The 21,760-nt window shown below is 34.1% G+C and overlaps 1 protein-coding gene and 1 non-coding gene across 2 annotated transcripts; one reads left to right on the forward strand and one right to left on the reverse strand.

Annotated features, from left to right (window-relative positions):
• Window positions 1–381: 381 nt before the first annotated feature.
• Window positions 382–17,263, forward strand: LOC107190839. Its single transcript, XM_015579724.1, has 8 exons — window positions 382–430; window positions 6,135–6,215; window positions 6,471–6,573; window positions 8,886–9,017; window positions 11,146–11,585; window positions 14,447–14,678; window positions 16,026–16,278; window positions 16,663–17,263. Exons 2-8 carry the CDS (start codon window positions 6,141–6,143, stop codon window positions 17,261–17,263), a joined length of 1,836 nt encoding a protein of 611 aa, XP_015435210.1. The 5' UTR covers window positions 382–430; window positions 6,135–6,140.
• Window positions 9,650–9,722, reverse strand: Trnat-ugu. Its single transcript has one exon. It is a non-coding gene; the product is annotated as a tRNA-Thr (tRNA).
• Window positions 17,264–21,760: the final 4,497 nt, after the last annotated feature.

A 21,760-nucleotide genomic window follows, 5' to 3' on the forward strand; every position in this document is an offset into this window, starting at 1 on the left:
AAACTAATTGGCGTCTGCTTGGCGGCGACACAGCGAGTTAATTCTGTAATTAATGGACAACCTGAAGGGGACTCGTTGAAACGACAAACGCGACACAAGAGACACAGGTCGGAGTGCATTTCGCGGCCGTCTCGACATCGTGAACAGTCGCCCGGGGTGATTCACGACGCCCCACGTGACGAAATAAAAATGCAACCGCTCGAAGCACAACAATTATCACCCCCGTACGGTCAATCACAGGGGATCGATCGTTTGTAGAGTTTCCTGGCGTTCGAGCGTGTGATCACCTATCGATACCATTCCTTGTAAATTTATTATAAACTGTTTCGATCATTTGTAACCGCGATTCGGCAAGGGAGAATCGAAAAAAGTGATCCAGCCGAAAGAGGGGATGAAGATGGTACGATAACAAACCTGGAGAGGCGGGAAGGTGAGTTAAGCGAGTTTTGCATGACGTACACACTATGTATCACGGAGAAGGTCCAATCTTCGTGTCGTCTATTTAATGAAATTTTCAGAACATGTGATAGGCTTCTTCCTCGTTACATACAGGGTGGCCCAAACAAAGTGTTACAGGCTGTTTTCTGAGAAACTATTGCAAATGTCGACTTCATTTTTCTTTTAAATTGAATGGGACAGAGGGGCTAACCGTTTAGAATGCAACAACGTTTTTTTGGGCAACTATTAGGGGGATAAGTGGGCCCTCTTATATTTTTAAAATTGGAAAGAGACATTTTTTGTTATTCGGATATATCTTATCAAACTAAATATCATTTACTTGGAGAATTTTTTTTATTTTGCAAAGCTAGAGTTATGGCGAACATACAAACAAATTTTATTCTAATATTCATCTAATATGTATTCTTGCTGACAGTAAGTAGAAACGGACTGTAATAAACAGATGCGTTAGCCAAGTTCCATTCAAATGCAAACGTATATGGCAGATTTTCAAATTCAATTATTTCGAGAACGAATCATCGTACACGAAAATTTTATTCTTCTTTCTCGACTTATTTTTACATCTAGAATCACCTGTATATCAAAAATGAAAAATGCCGAAACATCTTTTAATTTACTACTGCAGAGTAGCAGATAATCTAACATATATTTCTGCAAGAGAAAAGTTAAAATAATGCTGCAATAAATGAAATAAAGAGTGCAACTGGTAATACGAATTTACAAACCAATGATTAGAAGCACTACCAACTATGTAACTTCCAATTTCTCTTAAATTCACTTAGAATAATATAATTAAGATTATAAGTCGCTTATCGAAAATTTCTAGACTTCATATTTTGTAATTTATTTCTTATATTAATACCAAGTACAACTAACTTCATTCTGAACAACATCGGTAATAATATGTCTTTGTTGCACTATTGTGGTTTATACTATAATATTATATAATAACATATTCTGTACTACAAGCAGATATAAATAATATTAAACAGACTCCGACTAGGCCACACGAAACGCAAACATTCATATTTACCCTCTAAATCCGATCCTCCAATTTGGAATGTATATATTTAATTGCCAAATAACGGTAAAGCACATCTTTTTAAACTGCCCCAAATATACCATGTCTCGTTCGAAATTTCAAATTAGAGATACTCTCAGTAAAAATCTCAGTAATAATAAGCATATTTCAAAACTATTCTCTTTCCTAAGTAACTCAATACTTTATAATAAAAACCTAACACTTTATAAGACAACCATCGTACAGTATCATCGCTAATAACCAAATATAAGCAGTGATGTAACGTTAAATCTCTGTTGCGACGACTCGCAATAAGTTCGTGATTTGCCACTGCTCGTTAATTTATACCGAGGTAAATTAATACCGAGGAGCTCGTTAAAAAGGATGGTGTGATGGCCTGTGGTAATATATGAGTTAGATGACTTTTTTTTTTTTATTCCCCCGTTTAATTTAGAATTTGTTTTTTTACAAACATTAGGTAAATTGTTCTGTCGTTTTGATACAGTTAGCATGTAGATACTCTCCCATTGGATCGTATCTGGGTTTGGGAAAGCTGCGTTGTTGTCAGGATATAAGCTCAGTCGGATGTGTTTTCTTTAGCCTTCTTGTAATATGTGTTTTGAGCAAATTGTTCGCTGTGTTGTTCGGATGATTGTCTAGTCTGACTTTATATCTTCTCGAGTAACGTTCTATTTATTCTTTAACCGATTTGATTCCAAGGTCATTTCTAAGAGCTTCGTTACGGATATACCACGGAGCATTGACTATCGTACGTAATATTTTGGACTGTGCTGTTTCAATCTTTTTAACGTGGCTACTAACGACTGTTCCCCATAGCTCGATGCCATACGTCCAAATAGGTTTGATGATCATTTTATATATTAACAATTTGTTTTCTAGAGATAGCTGGGAGTGTCTGTGACACAACTTAGTAACACTTCGAATTTAATGTAAACTTAACAATATGGTATATGTGGACGTATGCAGTGGTTGTGTTCTGACTGCTAAATGTGTTCTGATTGACGGTTGAATGTGTTCTGGTGAATGGGTAAATGTATAGATGCTTGCTGAAACGGTTCGACTCGTGATTGGTGGAAAATACAGAATTTTTATTGGTGTAGGTGTAGGTGGTTCAACAGGTGGTAGTATGAGTTGGAAGAAGTGGGATGTAGGTGTATGTTGTCTCTTGGATTTTTGGAAGTCAGCGACCAAATATAATAAGGAACGGCCTTGAGGACCGCGAGTGTTTAACACGTGATGTACAGCTGCCCAGAAATCCCCGTTTATAACGGTTTGGTGACCGTCTCGATGACCCAACAGTGGTTCTGACAGGGACCACGATCATATTTGTTATTAAAAAGTTTATAATTTTGACATCATAAAATGGTTAAAACATTTCGATTTTTCATACTTGAACACACATCACATTGTTACTTTGTCATTTATTATAATAATTCTGGAACAGGCGATCGTGACACTCGTATTAATTAAGAATCCTCTAAAATTTGTTATTTCTTTTTTTTCAAAGAGTCATTTTCTTATGCCTATATTCACGACAAAAAGTTTTAAAAAATTGTTCCTTTTCATTATTTACATTTAATAATACACTAACAAACCTTAGAAATTAGTTATCTTCTACATAGAAAAATTTCATAGAAAGTGATACATTTTTGGGGTATCACAGAGGGATGACCTTTTAACATGCAAAACGTGGTGCCGTTTTTTGGGTTGAACTTCATCTCCCGCCATGAACCGTGCAAACAAGAAATGTTCACATGGAACGCGAGATAAGAAATTTAGAGGGAGATAATATGAGTGTGGTATGCACGGCGAGCATAATGTCGGCTTGGGGCATCTTATGGGCCACGCGTCTGTGCATTGCGCTTCTTGCATAATTTATCATACAGCCGTGGCCGAAATAACAAAACTGTTTTCTACCCCTTTTTACTCTGACCAATGTGGAATAAATCGTCATAGCTTTAGTACCGTAAACACCGCGACTCTAATGTCTTCAAGGAAAACATTAATGGAGGAAATGCGCTTCTTTGCGAGGAACAATACGTTTTCTTATGCACTAATGCGTCGACGTGTTTTAAAAAAGCAATAAGTGAGGTGAAATTGCAAGAAATACAGTTACGTTAAATGTACCCAATGATTCTGAAATTTAATTGCAGGTTTTGGTGCAAGTGTGATACAAATGAAAATTCTAGTTCCGATTTCATTTTATACAATATAATAGCACACTGGATGCGTCCGCCTCTTTTATGGTACCATATTGGAATTATTAAAGTGTTTTTAATTCAGTCTTTAAATTGTTTCATCATAACAAAAACCGACCCTTGTCAGTTTCTGCTTAAAGATCCCAAAGTTGCGGTATGTATTGTATGCAAACGTGATACTGCTCGGCGAAGGCGGAGTGGGGAGAGACCGCTGCGCGAACAAGCGCGTGCTGCCCGAAATTGACCTCGCGCGTTTTATCTGGTGGACTCGGGAAAATTCAGGTTGTCTGTGCAACAAATTAACGTAGAGCGATGAATTTTTTTTTAATTTGAGGTACCTCGACGGGATATTAACAAATAGCGTGACCAATTTTGTAAAAAAATTAGTTAAAACCTGAAATTTATACTTCTTTGATATACTGACGATATTCTATGATTTAAGTTGATTCATTTTGTTTATTAAGCATACATGATGTTTAAGTTATAAAACAGAGACAATTCTGAAAACTGCACGTTTTTCAAGTTGAAAGAACAAAACTTGTTTTATACCACTTCCATTGTAAGTTGTGTGTATAGGTGCCACATAATAATTATAATATTAAGATATATGTATAATCTTGGTCATTATTGAGAACATGGTCATCAGCACCTGTTTCAATGATCTTGAAATATGTTGTTAGGCCCATTATTTAAGTTTCCAGTTGTAAACAGATATTGCAAAGGAGCCCGTAAAAAAGGATTTGGATCGATGCAAAACGTGAACTTTCCACGCTGGAAGATATCAGACAATTGCGAACAATGCTTCTGTATTCGATGTATGTGAGCCGGACGCGAGTGTGACCCACGCACACGAGGAAAGCTTCTAGATAACGTTACACGAACACATTGTGCACGCCCGGCTCTACCTGCCCACCCTTATGTAAAAGTGAATGAGCAAGAGAGGGTGGTAAAAGCTGTAACAGGTACTATACATATACGTATCACGCAGTTGAATTAAAGCGACCCAATGCATGGGGTGTCTCGCCTTGTGCTAAATGAAATGAGGTACTGAACGATCTAGTGCTCCATTTCAAAACGTGTGTTGTGCGGATGGAACTGACTTGATATAAATTTGGTAGAATGGAGTGCAGGAAATTTTTTATAAATTCTAACCATTCTTTTTTACTTACTGGTTTCTAACTCGACAGACTAGCTGTTGGGGCCGGTTACAACCCCCTTGAATAGATATTACTTATGTTATCTTGGATTAGGTTTATGCCTCCAGGCACTGGACAGCGAAGAGGTCTGATTGGAATGTGAAAAAAGTTGAAAACATTGTATGAATATAACAAAAAATGAACGCATATTCTATCTAAAGTTCGATACACTATAATTTACACGGTGATTCGATATTCAGTCTATCGATACATGCAATACGATTTACGCGATTATTCAGTCTACTCACCTTTACCAGGCGATTCACACGTTACCTCGTTGTTCTATCCGCGGATTTTGACAATAGGATTCACGAAGAACTCATCTTCGATAGTTCGACACATCTCGTACAACCATTCTTTCGGAGGTGCGTCCTTGTATACCGCTGAATACGATCTCTTTGTTCGATCCAACTTACGCGAACGATTAAAAACCTGTCGCATTATCCATGCATATGGTCGAATTATCGAAGAAAATGCGTTAAGGGGGGAGACTCCGCGGGCCGTGAGCTGTGTCCGTGCACTCGCACAAGCAATGAGAACCGTGTATGTATACGCGATGCACGAGAGAGACAATCGATTTCGTAAATTCCGACTTCTGCCTTAATAATTGCACAAATGAATGGATAATTGTCTTTCGAGTATATCACCGACAAGAACTCGTAAATCAACAGAATTACAGAAGCGAATTTACAGAATCGTAATATTTTTACCACGGCGCAGGTAATATTAGTGTGAAATTTTTCCTTTCTACAGTTTACACGATGCCAAATTTACGTTACAATGACTGCTTCGTGGTCCACGACTGATAACTTGAATTTACCGACTTCACTAAATTTTCCGAATTTCCGAATTACTGGCAGTGCCAAGGCGCGAGTTGTTCACTTGACTCATCGGTTTGAGGTGCGCGCGCAACAACGATAAGAAAGGCGATTGGACGATCTTACGAGGTCGGTTTGACCAACGCTACCGCGGAAGCTCGGCCGGCAGACTTGCGCTCTGATTGGTCGGGGTATTTCGTTAATATTTCGTTAACAAAGCCTCGGATAACATTTTCGCTAAGGAAAAAGTTGTTTCAAATCATCCCAGGAACCCCTAATTTCCGGGAGTTGAAGCTATTTCGGGACATCCTGTATATAAGGATAAGGATTCGTCTCATCTCGTAAACTTATCCATTTTAATAGAATTTTTAATTATATCCGCTACTACACCTTGAATAATGCAGAATTTATTTAACTTTAGCGCAAAATGCCCCAAGGAAGCATCCAATATCAAGGGACGCAGAGAAGAGCCTGCGGTCCAGGTGCACACTGGAATGTCCAGGTACATTTATAACTTCTTCTAAACAGGGAACTCTAAAATGAATATTTCATTAGTCCTATTGACTGCCGACTCTTATGCAAATCTCACTAGTTCTAGATTATTTTATAAACTAGCAATTAAACGAAACTTTCTTTATTGTAGTGAAGCTTTTAAGAGGTATTTTAAAATATTTATGACAAAATTATTACAATAATTCTCATAAAATCCGCATAAATCAGGTTATTAACTGTTAACAGAAGTAATTACATCGAATAGGTTGTGAGAGACAAGATGACAACACGGTGTTTGTGGTACGCCTGCGAAGCTCTCGGAATTGGGCTGCTGCTAATGCTTTTAGGAGCTTGCATGGCCACCATAGGTGAGTAATCCTTTAGGGAATACTAAAATGCTTTCCATTAGCATGTTCTGTATTGTATAATTTATACATGGAGCGATTCTGATAAAGAAGTGTAAACCACACATCATCCGTAGTATTAAATAACTTCTTTAATCTATTCACTCTATTGCATGGATGAATTTTGTTTACGAAGAATACGTACCTAAATACGTATTATTATAGATTACTGCATCTTATGAAATTGTTTTCACAACCGAAACTTTAACCCGAGTTAGTTTCCTTAATACATCATGTATTCAATGAAAATAATTTCCACACGATTCTGTGTACCCTTTTATCAATTTCATTATTCCAAATTTATAAAAATCATTAATTCTAGAATTCCAAAATTCTTGAAAGGTTGCTTTTCCACTTTCTTCATTTCGAGATAATGTGTTCGTCGAAAAATTGTCAAAATGTTTGAAAAAGTGAAAATCCGTAGGTGCTAGGAAATGGGTTCCATATTTTAATATGTATATCTAATCCTTGAAGTTTCTAAACGGTCATTGTCGACATGTGAAATCTTGCGATAATGAGGTTTTAATATTTCTATTGTAAATCTTGTTAGTATTGAAAACACTTATAGTTTTGCGTATTTTACATTTTTACATTTTTTAATACGATTCCAAGACAATGAACGGTCGAACGAAATTGAATGGATGTTATTGACCCACCAAATTCCGTCTCCAGAAAAACGACATTTCATGTGCACCAATCTACTAATACATATTCAACAAAAATTAATAATCATTTACAGAACCGTTATCTTCTTTATAATAATTTCTATCGCAGATAGAATATATTGTTAATAAATATATAATAACTAAATAAGTATAATTTTGTTTCTATGAATATATTTTGTATGCACACAAATGAATAAATTTATCTTCTGAGCCTCGTTCAATATTATTAGACATTGCGGACGTTATTGTCTCAGATAATATCTCCGTATGGTTCAATTGCTAAAATAAACGTCTTTTTATATTTACAGTGACGTCTAAAATATCGGCGTTGTCAATAAAATCTGATAGAATCAGAGTACTGTTTTGCGGTTTTATTACTGAATTTTTATTAAAATATTATACTTTTATGTTGATATTTAAATACATTAAAAAAGGAATTCTACTAAACTCTGGAACATGTATAGTAACTTTCAGGAAATTTTGTTCCAGAAAATTATATACGTAACGGAAAAAGTTATTTTTATACACCCAGTTACCTCGGACTACTACTAGTTCTACTTTCGCCACCAGACCTTCCCCACTCTCCTTTCCAGTGGAAACTGAAGCGGTTTTTAATCATGGAACTGTTTATTAAATTTTATTCGTATACGTATACACTCCCACTCACAAGTATTAAAACACTTATCGAATGCAAAGTAAACTTTTGAAGATATACCACGGGTACAATTTAGGCAAGTTTACCCTATACATTGTCTATTTTACGACATTGTCTTCTGATAACAACTGTACCAATGTCACGTAAATAATTACAATCGAAATCATATCAAATGAATTCTCGTATTAAAAAAATTTGTCTATATTTTCTTGTCTGTCTTGTCATGATGGATTGCATCATATAAATTATTTGCTTCTAATATATTTCATTATTAATGTGATATCTTTAGATACTTCTCGAAAAGCCTTTGTAAAATTAAAAATCACTAAGGATGCTGTTATTATTATTTAATAATGTTGTTTAAAATTTAATTATAAATTTCCTATAACTAAATACTCAACGTAAGAAAATATACATACAATTGAACAGCAATAGGAGGGAAACAACAAAATAATTGGTATACATATAGTTCCCATTTCTGCGTATTGCTTGTAGTATCTATGTACAATTAGTCAAAAACTGAAAATGTTTTACAGTTATAAAACCAAATAAATCTAGATTATCTGAGAGAGTGATTGAATGTGATGAGTAAACTATTATAGAGTTATACTACGTTTTTAGAACTCAATATACTAAAATATTTAATGCAGTTTTATAGGATTCTTCTTTTATATGATACCTAACAATAAACAATTAAATTTCTAATTGATTCCAATCTTTATAAATTAGACCTTAAATATCTAGGTACGTTTGTATAAACATCCACAGTCTACTTATAAGTTGCTGTCTAAGACTCACTTTTTCAGAGCTAGATAAATAATCCTCTTAGGTATAATAATAATTAATATAACGATACAATTATTGTTTTTGTTCAAACATAGCCACATTCGTATTCCTCGTAACGTAATTATATTCCTTGGCTCATACTACTAAAACAAAGCATGCGTGTTGCATAGGATACTTCGCCGATCAGCTTTCCGTGGCGCAAGAAGTCAGAGGTAATCTGACTATAAGAGTGAAGAATGAGTCACGTGGATTTCATCTCAACAACCTTAGTTACGCTGGACCAATCGTTATGGGTGTAGGAGGTAACGATAACAATCACTATACATATCTACTACATATACAATATATCATGAAAAACAGCACACATATATACAATATATATGTGCGTGTGTGTGTGTGTGTGCTGTTCTTTCTTAATCTATCATTCCATGTTCCTAATCTTAACAATAAATTACGCTATCCACTCGTATATGATCTTTTAATAATATATAAATAAAAATAATCAAAAACTCGGAAGTACCAAAAATTTATAGTTAATAGCACAATCTACTTACAATTTTTAACGGAATAAAAATTAATATAAAAACATAAAAGGAAATTTGATTTTTACTCATTATTTGTGATTTGAATTCAATATGTTCGATTCTACCTAATTGTTAAAGATAAAACTTGTTCTAAAACTAATATGCAAAAATGTAATTTAAATGCATATATTATTTATAAAAGTATACATATTTAATAACACTGTAGAGAACCGAACACAATTAGATGAAATAACTGGTGCTCTGTAGTTAAGTAACAATATGATAATGTAAAATGATGATTATTGAATAGTATTTCATACATACAAAACATTTTCTTATGATTTTGTATTACGTTTAGGACTATACATAAATGATTCATATTTCAAGAAAAAAAAAAGAAAAATTTAATTTGCCCCCAGAGAGATTTGAACTCTCGACCCCTGGTTTACAAGACCAGTGCTCTAACCCCTGAGCTATGGAGGCTTACAGTACACCATTTCTTGAAAATTGAATATAATTATTCTACCAAGTTTTCAGAAATTAAATATTTTTTAAATAACATAAACAATTATAGTATGGTACGAAATTATTTTTATGTGTCGAAACGGTTTAATACTAATATCCGAAGAACTTGTACCTGCGTAACACGTCAAAATACGTATGAAATAAAAAGATAGGTTTATAAATAAACTATTATACAAGTTATGTGGTTTTAGTCATCAATTAGAATTTATTATTTTTAATGTTATCACATACTATACATATCTTTCCTCTAAAATAATTTTTATAAGTAGAATTTAAGCATCGAATGTCTTTCTTAAAAGTATAAACAATTTTTTATCTTCTTTCTTGTATTCTTTTCTGAAATATGATTAGTACTCAAATACGAGAACTGTTATTTTATCAGTATTACTGAACAATTTAATATTTAGACTACTAATATTCATTCAAATTCAGATTTCTCAAAAGTATTTTCTATGAGAAAGAATTATGCAAACATAGATATTTTTTACTAAGGATTTTGATCGAATAGGAATAAAATAACACTTGTATGAAATCATTATTATAACATACATTTTATTATATTTGAGAACATAAATGTGTTATATTGTATTAGGTACATAAGTGCATAAAAGTACGAAATCTAGAGACCGATAATATTTATGATCTTGTTCCATGGTCATAATATTCATAATGCGTCACGTTGTCATACTTTACCTGTCATACTCTTTTGACATTTCTTTAGACACTTTGCATGCTGTTTGGAGCGTACAAAACTTTTTACTGGAAAAATGATTCTATAAAAGAAAGGAATTCTCGTTTTGTAACGGTTTACCTTAAAGTTATCCCTATCGTTCGAAGTTGTTATAAATAATAATACAAAATTTATTGACGATTAATAGTAAACTGTATCAGTTTGTACTTTCTTGTTCTATGTATCACTTGTGAAAATAGAAATCAAAATTTAAAAAAAAAATGATAGAAAATAGTCTCTGATCTACGAAGTAGCGTACGATAACAGATAACCACTTTTCACATTTTGCATCTACACTACAGAATAGTTTTCAATATCCTTTGTAAAAAGTGCGTCTTATTTTATTTTCTATACGTTGTCAAAATAGATTTCGTGCGTGGTGCTGTAAAATTTTAAATTATCGAATAAGACAAAATTATAACAAATAAATAAATTGCTAAAACACTTTTACCCATCAAATAAATAAACTATTTTATTTTATACCTTTAATTTAAATCAAAAATTTATTTACATAATCATATTTGACATTATGTGATGAGTTTAATACATTTTGGTTAAATTCTATAATAATAAAGCTGCTCGAACTATTATTGCTGTATAATATACCTTATTTCATACAATACATACCAAACACACTGTACAAATTTACAGGATTTATCGTAGTAGCAGCTTGCGTAATGACCTTCGAGGCACGCGATAACGCTGCCAAAGTGGTACCAGCACGTTTTCGCTTTAGCCAAACGTCGACAATAAAGAGCATAAAAAATCAACGTAACCGAAGATCCATATCTAGTCAGACGACCAAATGGGACCACCAGCTTGGTGTGTTTAGAGTGAATAGAAGTCCAAGCCCAAGCATACATGATGTATTGAGGAAACAGTTGACAGCGGAATTTGTGCAGTTTTCAAAGGAACTGGGTGACAAACAGACTGGTCATTCCATTAAGAAGAGTCCCAGCGCGCCAAGTCTAGTAGATAAGAAATCGCCCCGTAAACGAACACCAAAATACGCTGGATGCGCACTGTTGAACCCAGAATTATTACAAAGACATGCTCTCTCCGTTGACAATCCTAGCTACAGTACTCATCAGGTATAAAAACAAATAAATTAACCTATATTTTACAGTGTACTTCACAATTAAACGCTCAAACGGTGTTTACATTTTCTACGTGTTCACGAATATTGTACAAATACAAAACCAGAAATATTATAGGAAAGTATCATGACAACAGTATTATATTCTGTTTACAATAATTATACAAACCCTGGAAACAGTTCCGATACACCTTGTGAATGACAAAATTAAATCGAACTGTCTGTTTTTATCTTGATTTTCAATTCTGGACAAAGAAAATAGTTACAGGGGGGCATATCAAGTAAATGTAATTAATAACCACAATGTACAATCCCTTTGTGATAAAGAAGGTGATTAAGTATATACTCGTGAAACTAAATGTTTCCAGTGTCGTTCTTGTCGTCATCTTGAAAAACGAATATCAAAGATATTTCTAGATTTCGCATAATCGTTATGTAAAATGTATTTCGTCAAAAGGAACCATGAATAATTCATAACAAAATTTATCAATGTCACGCAAAAGATTTCTATTTTAATTAATGCACTAAGGCTTTTGGAACATATCTGTCTATTATAGAATCTATTTAAATGCCTCATACTTAGTGTACTTATTATATCATACACATATTTACATAATTAAAAGCTCGTAATTCTATAATAATGAATCAGGAAATATTATCCAATCACCCGTTTACGTAAGTTCCATAAATAGGTAGCAATACCTGACCAGTCATTCAAACGTGAAAAGTTATATTCATAATTGCTTGCTGAACCTATGAAACATAGAGTGGGGAGTCGAGACACATAAGTCAAACTACACCTAAATTAGTGTTTGTCAACAAATGTTCGCGTTCTGTTATTTCACTTTTAATCTTTCCAGATTACTTATCTATTATACAGTGTGTCTCAGGTCGGATAGTACAACTGTACAGGAGGTGATTCTATAAGAAAAAGTATGTCGAAAAAGAAGAATAAATTTACATCGTACGAGGTTTCGTTTTCGAGAAAAACCAGTTGCCGTTAAGTATGCGTGCATTTGTGGTGACGATAGAGTAGAAACGGAATGTAATGAACAGACGCGTCAACTTATAATTGACAATCAAACAAACGTACCTGTACGTGAAGTTCGATTGTAATTATATTTGCCCATTTTTGAACCATATAGAAATTGGTCAATGGGAGCTTTTTCAAGCAACGGTTTTTTCGAGGATAAAGTGGGAGAAATATACGCTTTCCTAGCCTTCGATCGGGTATAAAAAACATCTGTAAGAATTTTTCCCGTATCGAACAATATCTTCGACAATTCCAGTTTGTCTACATCCTCCTCTTCCTCAGAAAGTAGCATAGATATAGTCGAGCCTAAGGCTGATAAAGCTGAACCAATTGAATTCCGAGTATGCATGAAATATTCATCCCTTCTCAATGTGGCTTCACAAATAGCTTTTATAAATTCTTTTTTAACTATAGGTGCTTCCAATGTGCACGAACCCCTCTTGCAATATTTGTTTAATGTTATTTCTTTATCCTCTGCCTTTAGACCATTAGTTAACCAACCGTTCCATCTCTGTGTTAATTCCGGATGAAAGTCATGATCTTTCTGAGATGCAACGGTTGGGTTCTCTCCCATTCTTTCGAGAACCTCCTCCTCCAGCGTAATGATCTCGACCGCTTTTCCGTCAACTGAACTGCTCTTTGACGACTCGTCTTTATGCGTCGGAACATTTTCCTTATCTGTCTGCAGAGCATTGTCTAAAAGCGAAAAACAGAAAGGAAACGAAAAAATAAATGTACTGATTTGTCTGCTCTCGTGAGTAAGATCTCTCAGTCATAAAAGTGATCGGCGTATGACCTTCCTTGTGGAGAGGCTCTGCCGCCGAAAAAACCTATCTTCCACTGCCAGCTACGCTTGCTCGATATTTTTACTTGCCAGCATTTAAATTTTCAGAATTCTCAGGTAAAGAGCTATTATGATTTTTGTTGAGGAATCTGTTTTTTCCTTCCTAGACGTTTTATTTGCGATGCCCCTTAACAGATAAAGCAAAGTTTTCTCGATGAGTTTTAGCCTCTTTCTAACGTCGTAGGGTCTTCTTGCCCTGCTTCTCTCTCTACTCCTGTCCCTACTTCTCGATAAACGCTTCCTGTTTTTGCCCTTTATCATAGTTATAAATGGAAATAAAGAGAAATAAATGTAACTTTTCTGAAGGAAAACAATTCTACGTGTGAACGTCTGAGCACAACGAAGAACAATGAACGGAAGGCGCACAGGTTCACGGAGACTGGATACAGCGCGCGAAATTTAAAAATATCTAAACTTTGTGAATTGTAAAGCCGAAGTAGATTACTACAGGTAATCTTGAAGAACGAGGCTTGAAATATAATTCTATTTAATAATTGAACATGTATTCAGCAAATTTAAAAATTCGATTATCTCGGAAACAAAACATCGTAGGAAAAAATGTTATTCTATATTTTCGATTAGTTTTTGCATGGAAAATAACCTACTACCCGATTGTATTATCCGACTCCGAGACATACAATATATCTTATAAATTAAAATATATTATAAGTTGATAAACTGTAAAATTTACTTGTTTTATCTAACACAATATTGGCATAGGAATGTCTGTTGCATTTTAAAAAAACAGTCGACGTTGAAACGATCTTAAAAATAAGATACCAAAATTCAAGTATTTATTCTATTCTAGCAGATTGCACAACTACAACGGTACAAACTTTCTTTGAATATTTTTTCATGAAGTCAATAGTTTAAACACTATTACAATCGTTTATCATAAGAAATGCGGTATCATAAAAATCAAATAATTACAGACAACAATATTCTTAGTCATTCAATATATTTAATACACCTTTAACAGACAAGTAGAGAAAGTTTGGAACAGCAGAAGATGGGTGGCAGCCAAGTTTCAATGGCGATGGATTTGCACATTCCTAACAAAGGTCCAGTTACACTGAAAGTGAAGGACAGGTCAGACACTGCTAGACGACATCAACTACTTCGTCAGACGAAAGTTGAGTACGTCGAAGAGGTAGATGAATCGATACGGTCACCATCCACTCGTGGTTACTCGCCTAATCTATCAGGTCAGTCATTATAAAGACACGACGTTGTTGTACAGTCCAGTATACAGTATGTCGGGTGGAACCTAACAAATTTCTGTAGCATATCTAACAGACCATTTTGACCATTTCGATTTATAATAAAATCACTGTAAAATAAAAAACTTACTAAAGATACATTTTTGCAAAGAACAGTTTCTTTAATTCATTAGTTTTTTATTTTCTGGTCACTTTACTTTTACAGTCTTATTTAAATTTTACACAAACTGTGGACATTTACATTAAAAGAGACGTATTGATGCAAAAATGGATTAATGACATGGAATGAATGGAATTTGTTTTTTTATATAAATCCGAACAACATCATATGAAATCAAGTCTACTAATGCTACGCCATTTCTGTATGAAATCACAGTAGATCTACAGTATACAGGGTGAGTTAATAAAAACTGTTATCTAAAATATGTCGTTAAATTTGTCTTATTATCGACTACAACACAACATTACAAAAATAATTAACCTTAAAGAACTCAAAGTTATCTTGATATCTCAGAAAATATAAGAAATTAAAAGTCACATTGCATCCATCTGATGAGTCCTCTGAGTCCCTTCAAATGTAATATATAATAATTCATTTAAAACGTTTGTTTTATACAACCAATAGGTAATGAGTTATTTTAAATAATAGTTCTTATTGACCGACTCTGTATACAATCCGTTGTACGTAGAAAAATTCATCACAAAATTTCAAAAAGTTGATCAGTATTTCTAATTAAAGGGTACACGAAAGATATACAGGGTGTAACAAAAATATTGGAGGACCCAGAAATGGGAGTCTCGTGAGGTGATTTGAAACAAGTTTTTCCTTAGCAAAAATGTTATCCGAGGCTTTATTAACGAAATATTGACGAAAAATCCCGACCAATCAGAGCGCGAGTCTGCCAGCTGAGTTCCCGCGGTAACGTTAGCAACCAATCGTAGCGCGTAGCTAACGTTACCGTAAGAATTCGTCCGGCAGACTCGCGCTCTGATTGGGCGGGGTTTTTCGTCAATATCTCGTTAACAAAGCCTCGGATAATATTTTTGCTAAGGAAAAACTTGTTTCAAATCACTTCACGTGTCTCCCATTTCAGAGTCCTCCAACATTTTTGTTACACCCTGTATATACCGGTACTTCAAAAACATGTGATCATACTATTTTATTTTTAACTTTTTACAACCTGGCAATAGACTCATTCTGTACCTATATGTATAATGTTTTTGTCAGTTTCATTGCGGAACATACTGTATAGAAGGAAACATAAAACTTTATAAAGTATTATTAAGGTCTTAAGTTAAATATATTGCCCTTTATTTTCCACGAATACGGTAACTATCTCGACAACTATCCAGGTGATTTTGTATCAAGAAAAAGAAACTCTATAGACATAAGACTGTTCGAGGAACTAACTGCAACGAAAGATCTCACGAAAATATCTCCCAGAGATTTTCGCAAGATTTCTTCGCCGAGCTTCCATAAAATGTCTTTCGATAAAATTGGAAGTGAACGTAGGATTGAAAGATTAATGGGTCAACGAAAAGCGAGCCTGGAATTTAGAAGGAGTCCTGATTTCCGCAGGGGAGATTACAGGTAACATATATCCTACATGGAATACTTACTACAAACCTCAGATATTTATTTAAATTACAAACTTAACAATCTGGTACTTAACTAATTCTTAATGACAAAATAGTAAAATACGTGGCTTTTTTCCCTCAATGGGGGGTGGGGGGCAAGTGCCTCCACTGGCTACGCGCATGTTTACTTTCATTTCATAATTTTTCAATTTATACTTTTCATCTGATGTATTAATTTTCCAACAAATTTCTATAATGCTAGTCAATTTAAGACACGTCCACAGTGGAAGCTCAGAATCAGATAAGAATTTATCTAACATTTATCTTGACTCGAAATGTTGAAGTTAACGTATGCAATAAATATAGAAAACGGTAACAATTACTTTATTCATTCCAGGAAATTGTCTGTCGACAGATTCAGCGTCGATTGCACTAAATACCTTTTCGAGGACGCGGGAATCAGATCAAGAGCGAGCAGCGGTGAGATTCTGAAAAGGCAGCGTCAACCGAAACTGTATCAATCGAAATCGGACGACAATAGAAGGCAATCCTTCGACAAACACCAAAAAGACTCGAGCAGATACTCGTTGAACACGCAAGCGGTGATCGAGAGCAGCGGCGACGACTCGGAATTTAAATATTTCACAGCTACGACGGTTGACACCGAGGGAAATCGAGCAGTTATTTCCGATGAGAGCCACAGGATCGATATCGACAAGCTAATCGCCAAGACAAATTCTTTCGAAGGGCCGACCGAGAACGACGCGTTGCTCGAGGAACCCGAATTGGAAAACCTTCCGGAGAACGGTAACGAAAGTCCAACGGATCGCCTAGACAAACATGAAAAATGTAACCAAGATTCCGGGATAATAGAAAATTTTATGCTGGAATGTGGCGTGTCGGGGAATCAAAAAATAGACGAATATGTTAGTGAAAATTTCAAGGATTTCACCAAGAGTGAAGAGACGCCATTGTACATAGCAGACGACGAAGTTTGATCGGTAATAATTATATTAAGACTCTCTATACCAATTACCAAATATCTGAAAACAATTGCCTAACTTTCATAAATGGTTCCAACGAGAACTTCTGAAAATCAGCTTTACCATTTTAAATGTTAATCGAGTTGTACCAGAAATAACGTTTCATTCAAAAGTGTAAATAAAACTTTTACATATCTACGCGTTTAACCCTTATGTGGGCAACCGGGTACCCATTTTTGTATTTCCTTTCACAATTTGTTCAGTTCTTGTCTAAAACAGCACTTGATCTATTATAGGAAGGAAAAATTAAGAGCTTCGGAAAAGTATGAAAGTAAAATTATCTATGTTAATCTAATCTGTCAGAATAGAATGTTTGGGGTACTCCAATTGTTCAATAATCGTGAACATTTTGGTTGCTCACACAAAAGTTAAAGAAATATTGAAGCATTGATAATCAAATGGTTACATCACGAAGTTGATGTAGGTACCAATAATACTTGTTGTTTACTGAGACGTTTATTAGAACGCTAAATATTTCTACTGTTTAACTAACGTGTGTTTAACACATTCTTAATATCGCGTAAGAGTTCCAGGTGAATGAGAGATAACCAATATTCCAAACGAGTTCAACAAACAGGTTTATTTCCTGGTAGCGTGTCATTGCGGTTACGTTATAAATTTTTGTTTAAAGAAAGTTTTCAAATAGAATAGAAGACGCTAGTGGATTTGTGATGAAACTAACACATTTGTAGAACAAGGAAAGCTGCGTCTAATATAAACTGATGTTACTATTACTTATTTATTATCTACTTGTTTTTGTATGTTCATAATGAACCTGATAACCGATAAGTTTTTACTTAAACGCTGAAAATGGCACAACGGAAGCTGCTTAAAAATGACCGGATAGTAGATACTAATGTAGGTACAGTAGACCTCCATTTAACCGAACCCTTCAGAAGACAAACACTTCATATATCGTAATTACGCTAGCTTGGATCCAGCATTACGTTTAAAAAATCATAACGATTTCAAATTACCGTCTGAAAAATTGTAGTGTTCTACTTTGTAACCGGTTCATAAGTTCGTGTAAGTGTGGCCTATATCATATCATTACACCGACAACATTTCGACCATAGCGATAAAATCGACTTTAGATTTCATTAAACATTGCGTTGTTGCAAATGTCGTTACAAGAACGAATATATCCGCGAATTTTGTACAATATTAAGACCTTAGACAGAAAAAAAAGGAATCTAAAAAAAACGACAATCCATTAACCGCAAGTGATACGCGAGTTGTTTTTTAATATGAAATCCTTAACGGAAGATGTGTAGAAATCTATTTTTATATCTCTCGTACGGTGATACAATGGTATCGACGATTAAACATATTAACTAAAAACTAGCGAAGTGGCACATTCTTTAGTTCGATTCATTACTATGTAGAACTATAAACATGCGACATGCGGTAAAAACATCTTATAGCTGTTCGAAGTCATCGAGGCATCATCCTCATATTATTTATTATTTGTTTCGACGTCCCATCTTCTGTGCGCAAATTATTATTAGGTCAGTGCCTATGAAAGATCGGTTTTATTGATTGGTACACTTACTCACACTTTTATGAAAAAAAATTATTAACTTTTTGTGGACTATGAAACCGCGTATACGTTCTGCATAAACTGTCTGGATTATGTAGTTGCTGAATTTACATATATGTGTGTAACAGAAACAATTAACGGTACTCTTTAGTTTATTCTTTTGACAGGAAAAAAACATAATAAATGTTTTATCATGAATTGTGGGATATCTTTTCCTTTCAAAGATTTAACAACGATCTACGCATGCGTAGTAAGTTAGAGCACCCTCTGTAGTTTTTATAAGGTGTTATTTGTTTCGACAGTAAAATTTGAAGATTTCATTGAATAAATATAAATAGATGATAGATACAGATAAAATTCCACTGAAATTCTTATGTGTGTTTACATTTAAAAATTTGTTGTCACACTCATGTAAGCTTTATGAATGTTCATTTAAAATTCTGGTAGCGACTATCTTTTAATAAAAAATAATCATTCAGCAAAAAGACTGCAATTAATAATTGTAGTTTCAATTTAGAAAATTTACTTACTTCCAAGCATTCAAGTTTGTGATAATAGTGAAATGAGGATACCCGTGTTTCTTTAATGAAAGAACATGATCTTACTTCGACCAATAAAATTCATTTAAAATTCAATAGAATGTTGTATGTCACTAAAAAGTCTGACTTTTCATATGCACCGATCTAATAGATAGGTACAAACATTCTATGTTCTTTTATGAAAATAAACTTGAAGCGGGCAATTGAGTTTCGTTCAACAGTAATAAAAATATAGTTAAAAATATGGTGATAAGAACAATTGATAATGAAATTATTGTTTTAAAACCGGAATATCTTTCCGGTAAACGAACAACAAACACAGAAGAAACATGGAATTGTATTTACCCAGAAGATAAAGGTATTAGTCATTCGATTTTCAATGGACCAATGTGTACATAAACGTGGTAAATTACTGAAACTGTTTAAACATTTTTCTATAACTTCACCTGATATTTCGCCTCCAAAAAATCGTTTATGATATACTGTGTCGAAAAAAGATTGTGTTTGCGTTATTTCAATTTAAAGACTAAACTTTACCATCGGTGTAAGTTGAAAATTGGTTTCGAAGAAATAATTCATTTACACACAACAAAGATGTATTGGATGAAATAAAAAGCATACATAATGATAAATTGTAGTCTTCAAAGTGCAATTTCGTAGGCATTCACAGTACAATATAATCACAAATAATTATCGAGAAGTTAACGGAGAAAACATAATCGAGCTGTGATGAAACTGTAATTAAGTAAGAATCACTGACAGTAGGAAACATTATTTCCTATAATCATCAGTGTTGTCAAAAACGTTGTAATATTTACAGACGCACCACTTTAAAGTAAGGTACTCATGAAATACACGATCAATGTCACTTTTATATATTTTTCCAAGAAGAATATAAAAACGCATACCTCGATTATCTAACAACTAATTTTCCTTATTTAAAATACGAAGGATTATATTCAAATTTTTTACTAGTACGGTGTAAACATTTATGTAAAAGTAGATTTTATACCAATAATTTTCAGAAACAAAAATTAAACAAAGATTTGTTCACTTTATCCCAAATAGCACAAAAACGTCATATGTACGTCTGAAGAATGTACGTTCCGGACGTTCGGTACATTCGGAGGATGTCCCGAAAAGATCCACATGTCCCCCTACGTCCTCGTTAAGATCTTTAAATGTCCTAGGAAGGTCCTATTCACGAAGTGGAACGTTTTGAGAATGTTGTCACAGAACTTCTTAAGGCGTTCCACTTTGTAAATAGTAACTCCCTAGGACATTTAAAAATCTTAACGAGGACGTATAGGCGACGTCCGGAACGTACGTTCTCCGGACGTAAATATGACGTTTTTGTGCTGTTTGGGTTGTAATACACTGAGTTTCAGACAATCAGATGTACCTAATATAAATGTATAAAATCTGCAATCTATTTATTAGTATTAAAAAATAAATTATTTTCTATAAAAAGAAGTCATATAATGGCAATGATTAAATATCGTTAATAATATATTGCAAGGAAAAATGATTGAAAATGAAAAATGTAACTTAAATGAAAGAATAGTTAAACATATTACAAAAAAACTTTGGAACTGTATTTGGATAAAATTGAAATGTTCTTGAGTGTATTTTATGAGTATCTTTTAGAGCACCAACGACGTTCTCATCTGACATAAGCGATTTTGTCAAAAGCCAATTGTAATTAGCAAGTATGTTGAAATAAATGAATATCGTTGTAAGATTCTGGACGCAATGTAATCTTTGCATGCTGATTGTTGTAACATCTCAATAAAACGATTTCGAAAGCAACAATTCGTATATACATTGCATAAAGAAATTAACAAGTTGCACTTCCCGCGCGAAATAGGTCATGCCATGGCATTACACATTGGTAGCAATTGGTGGTGGATGCATAGTCACCGATCGCTGCGTCCTCTCTTTAAACCGGTAACTTTCTCCAGAGTTGAGATATAAGAATAAACCTAACATGCAATGTAATTTTCAGAAGCACGTCATTCGATGTGTGCCAATGGCTGCGTTCAGGAAACACAACCGTTGCGCAACCGTTGAGTGATTTTACTAGATTTGACTCTGAACGCTACACCCTATTGGGTGAGCGGTAGCAAATCTAGTGAAATCACTCAACGGTTGCGCAACGGTTATCGGAAAATAGTTGGCGCCGAATGTTAACGTATCTTAGCGATTTATATCTCAAAAAATTGCTCCCAATTTGCTCCTTCCGAATCTGAAATTGCTCCCACAGCACCGTTTATAGTTAATGAGATATTCGCAAAAGAAGAAGCAAAAACTTGTTGTTTACAAAATAGGTAGTAAATGGCCTTTTTACACAAATATTATGGCACCAAAAAATTG

The sequence above is a fragment of the Dufourea novaeangliae genome, unplaced genomic scaffold (genome assembly GCF_001272555.1).
Source record: "Dufourea novaeangliae isolate 0120121106 unplaced genomic scaffold, ASM127255v1 scaffold205, whole genome shotgun sequence".
In the NCBI taxonomy this organism is placed as follows: Eukaryota; Metazoa; Arthropoda; class Insecta; order Hymenoptera; family Halictidae; genus Dufourea; species Dufourea novaeangliae.

Coding starts and splice junctions, on each gene's coding strand:
- LOC107190839 (XM_015579724.1), top strand. CDS start 6,141: ATGCCCCAAGGAAGCATCCAATATCAAGGGACGCAGAGAAGAGCCTGC. Junction 9,018..11,145: donor AATCGTTATGGGTGTAGGAG/GTAACGATAACA, acceptor ACAAATTTACAG/GATTTATCGTAGTAGCAGCT. Junction 16,279..16,662: donor TTCCGCAGGGGAGATTACAG/GTAACATATATC, acceptor TATTCATTCCAG/GAAATTGTCTGTCGACAGAT.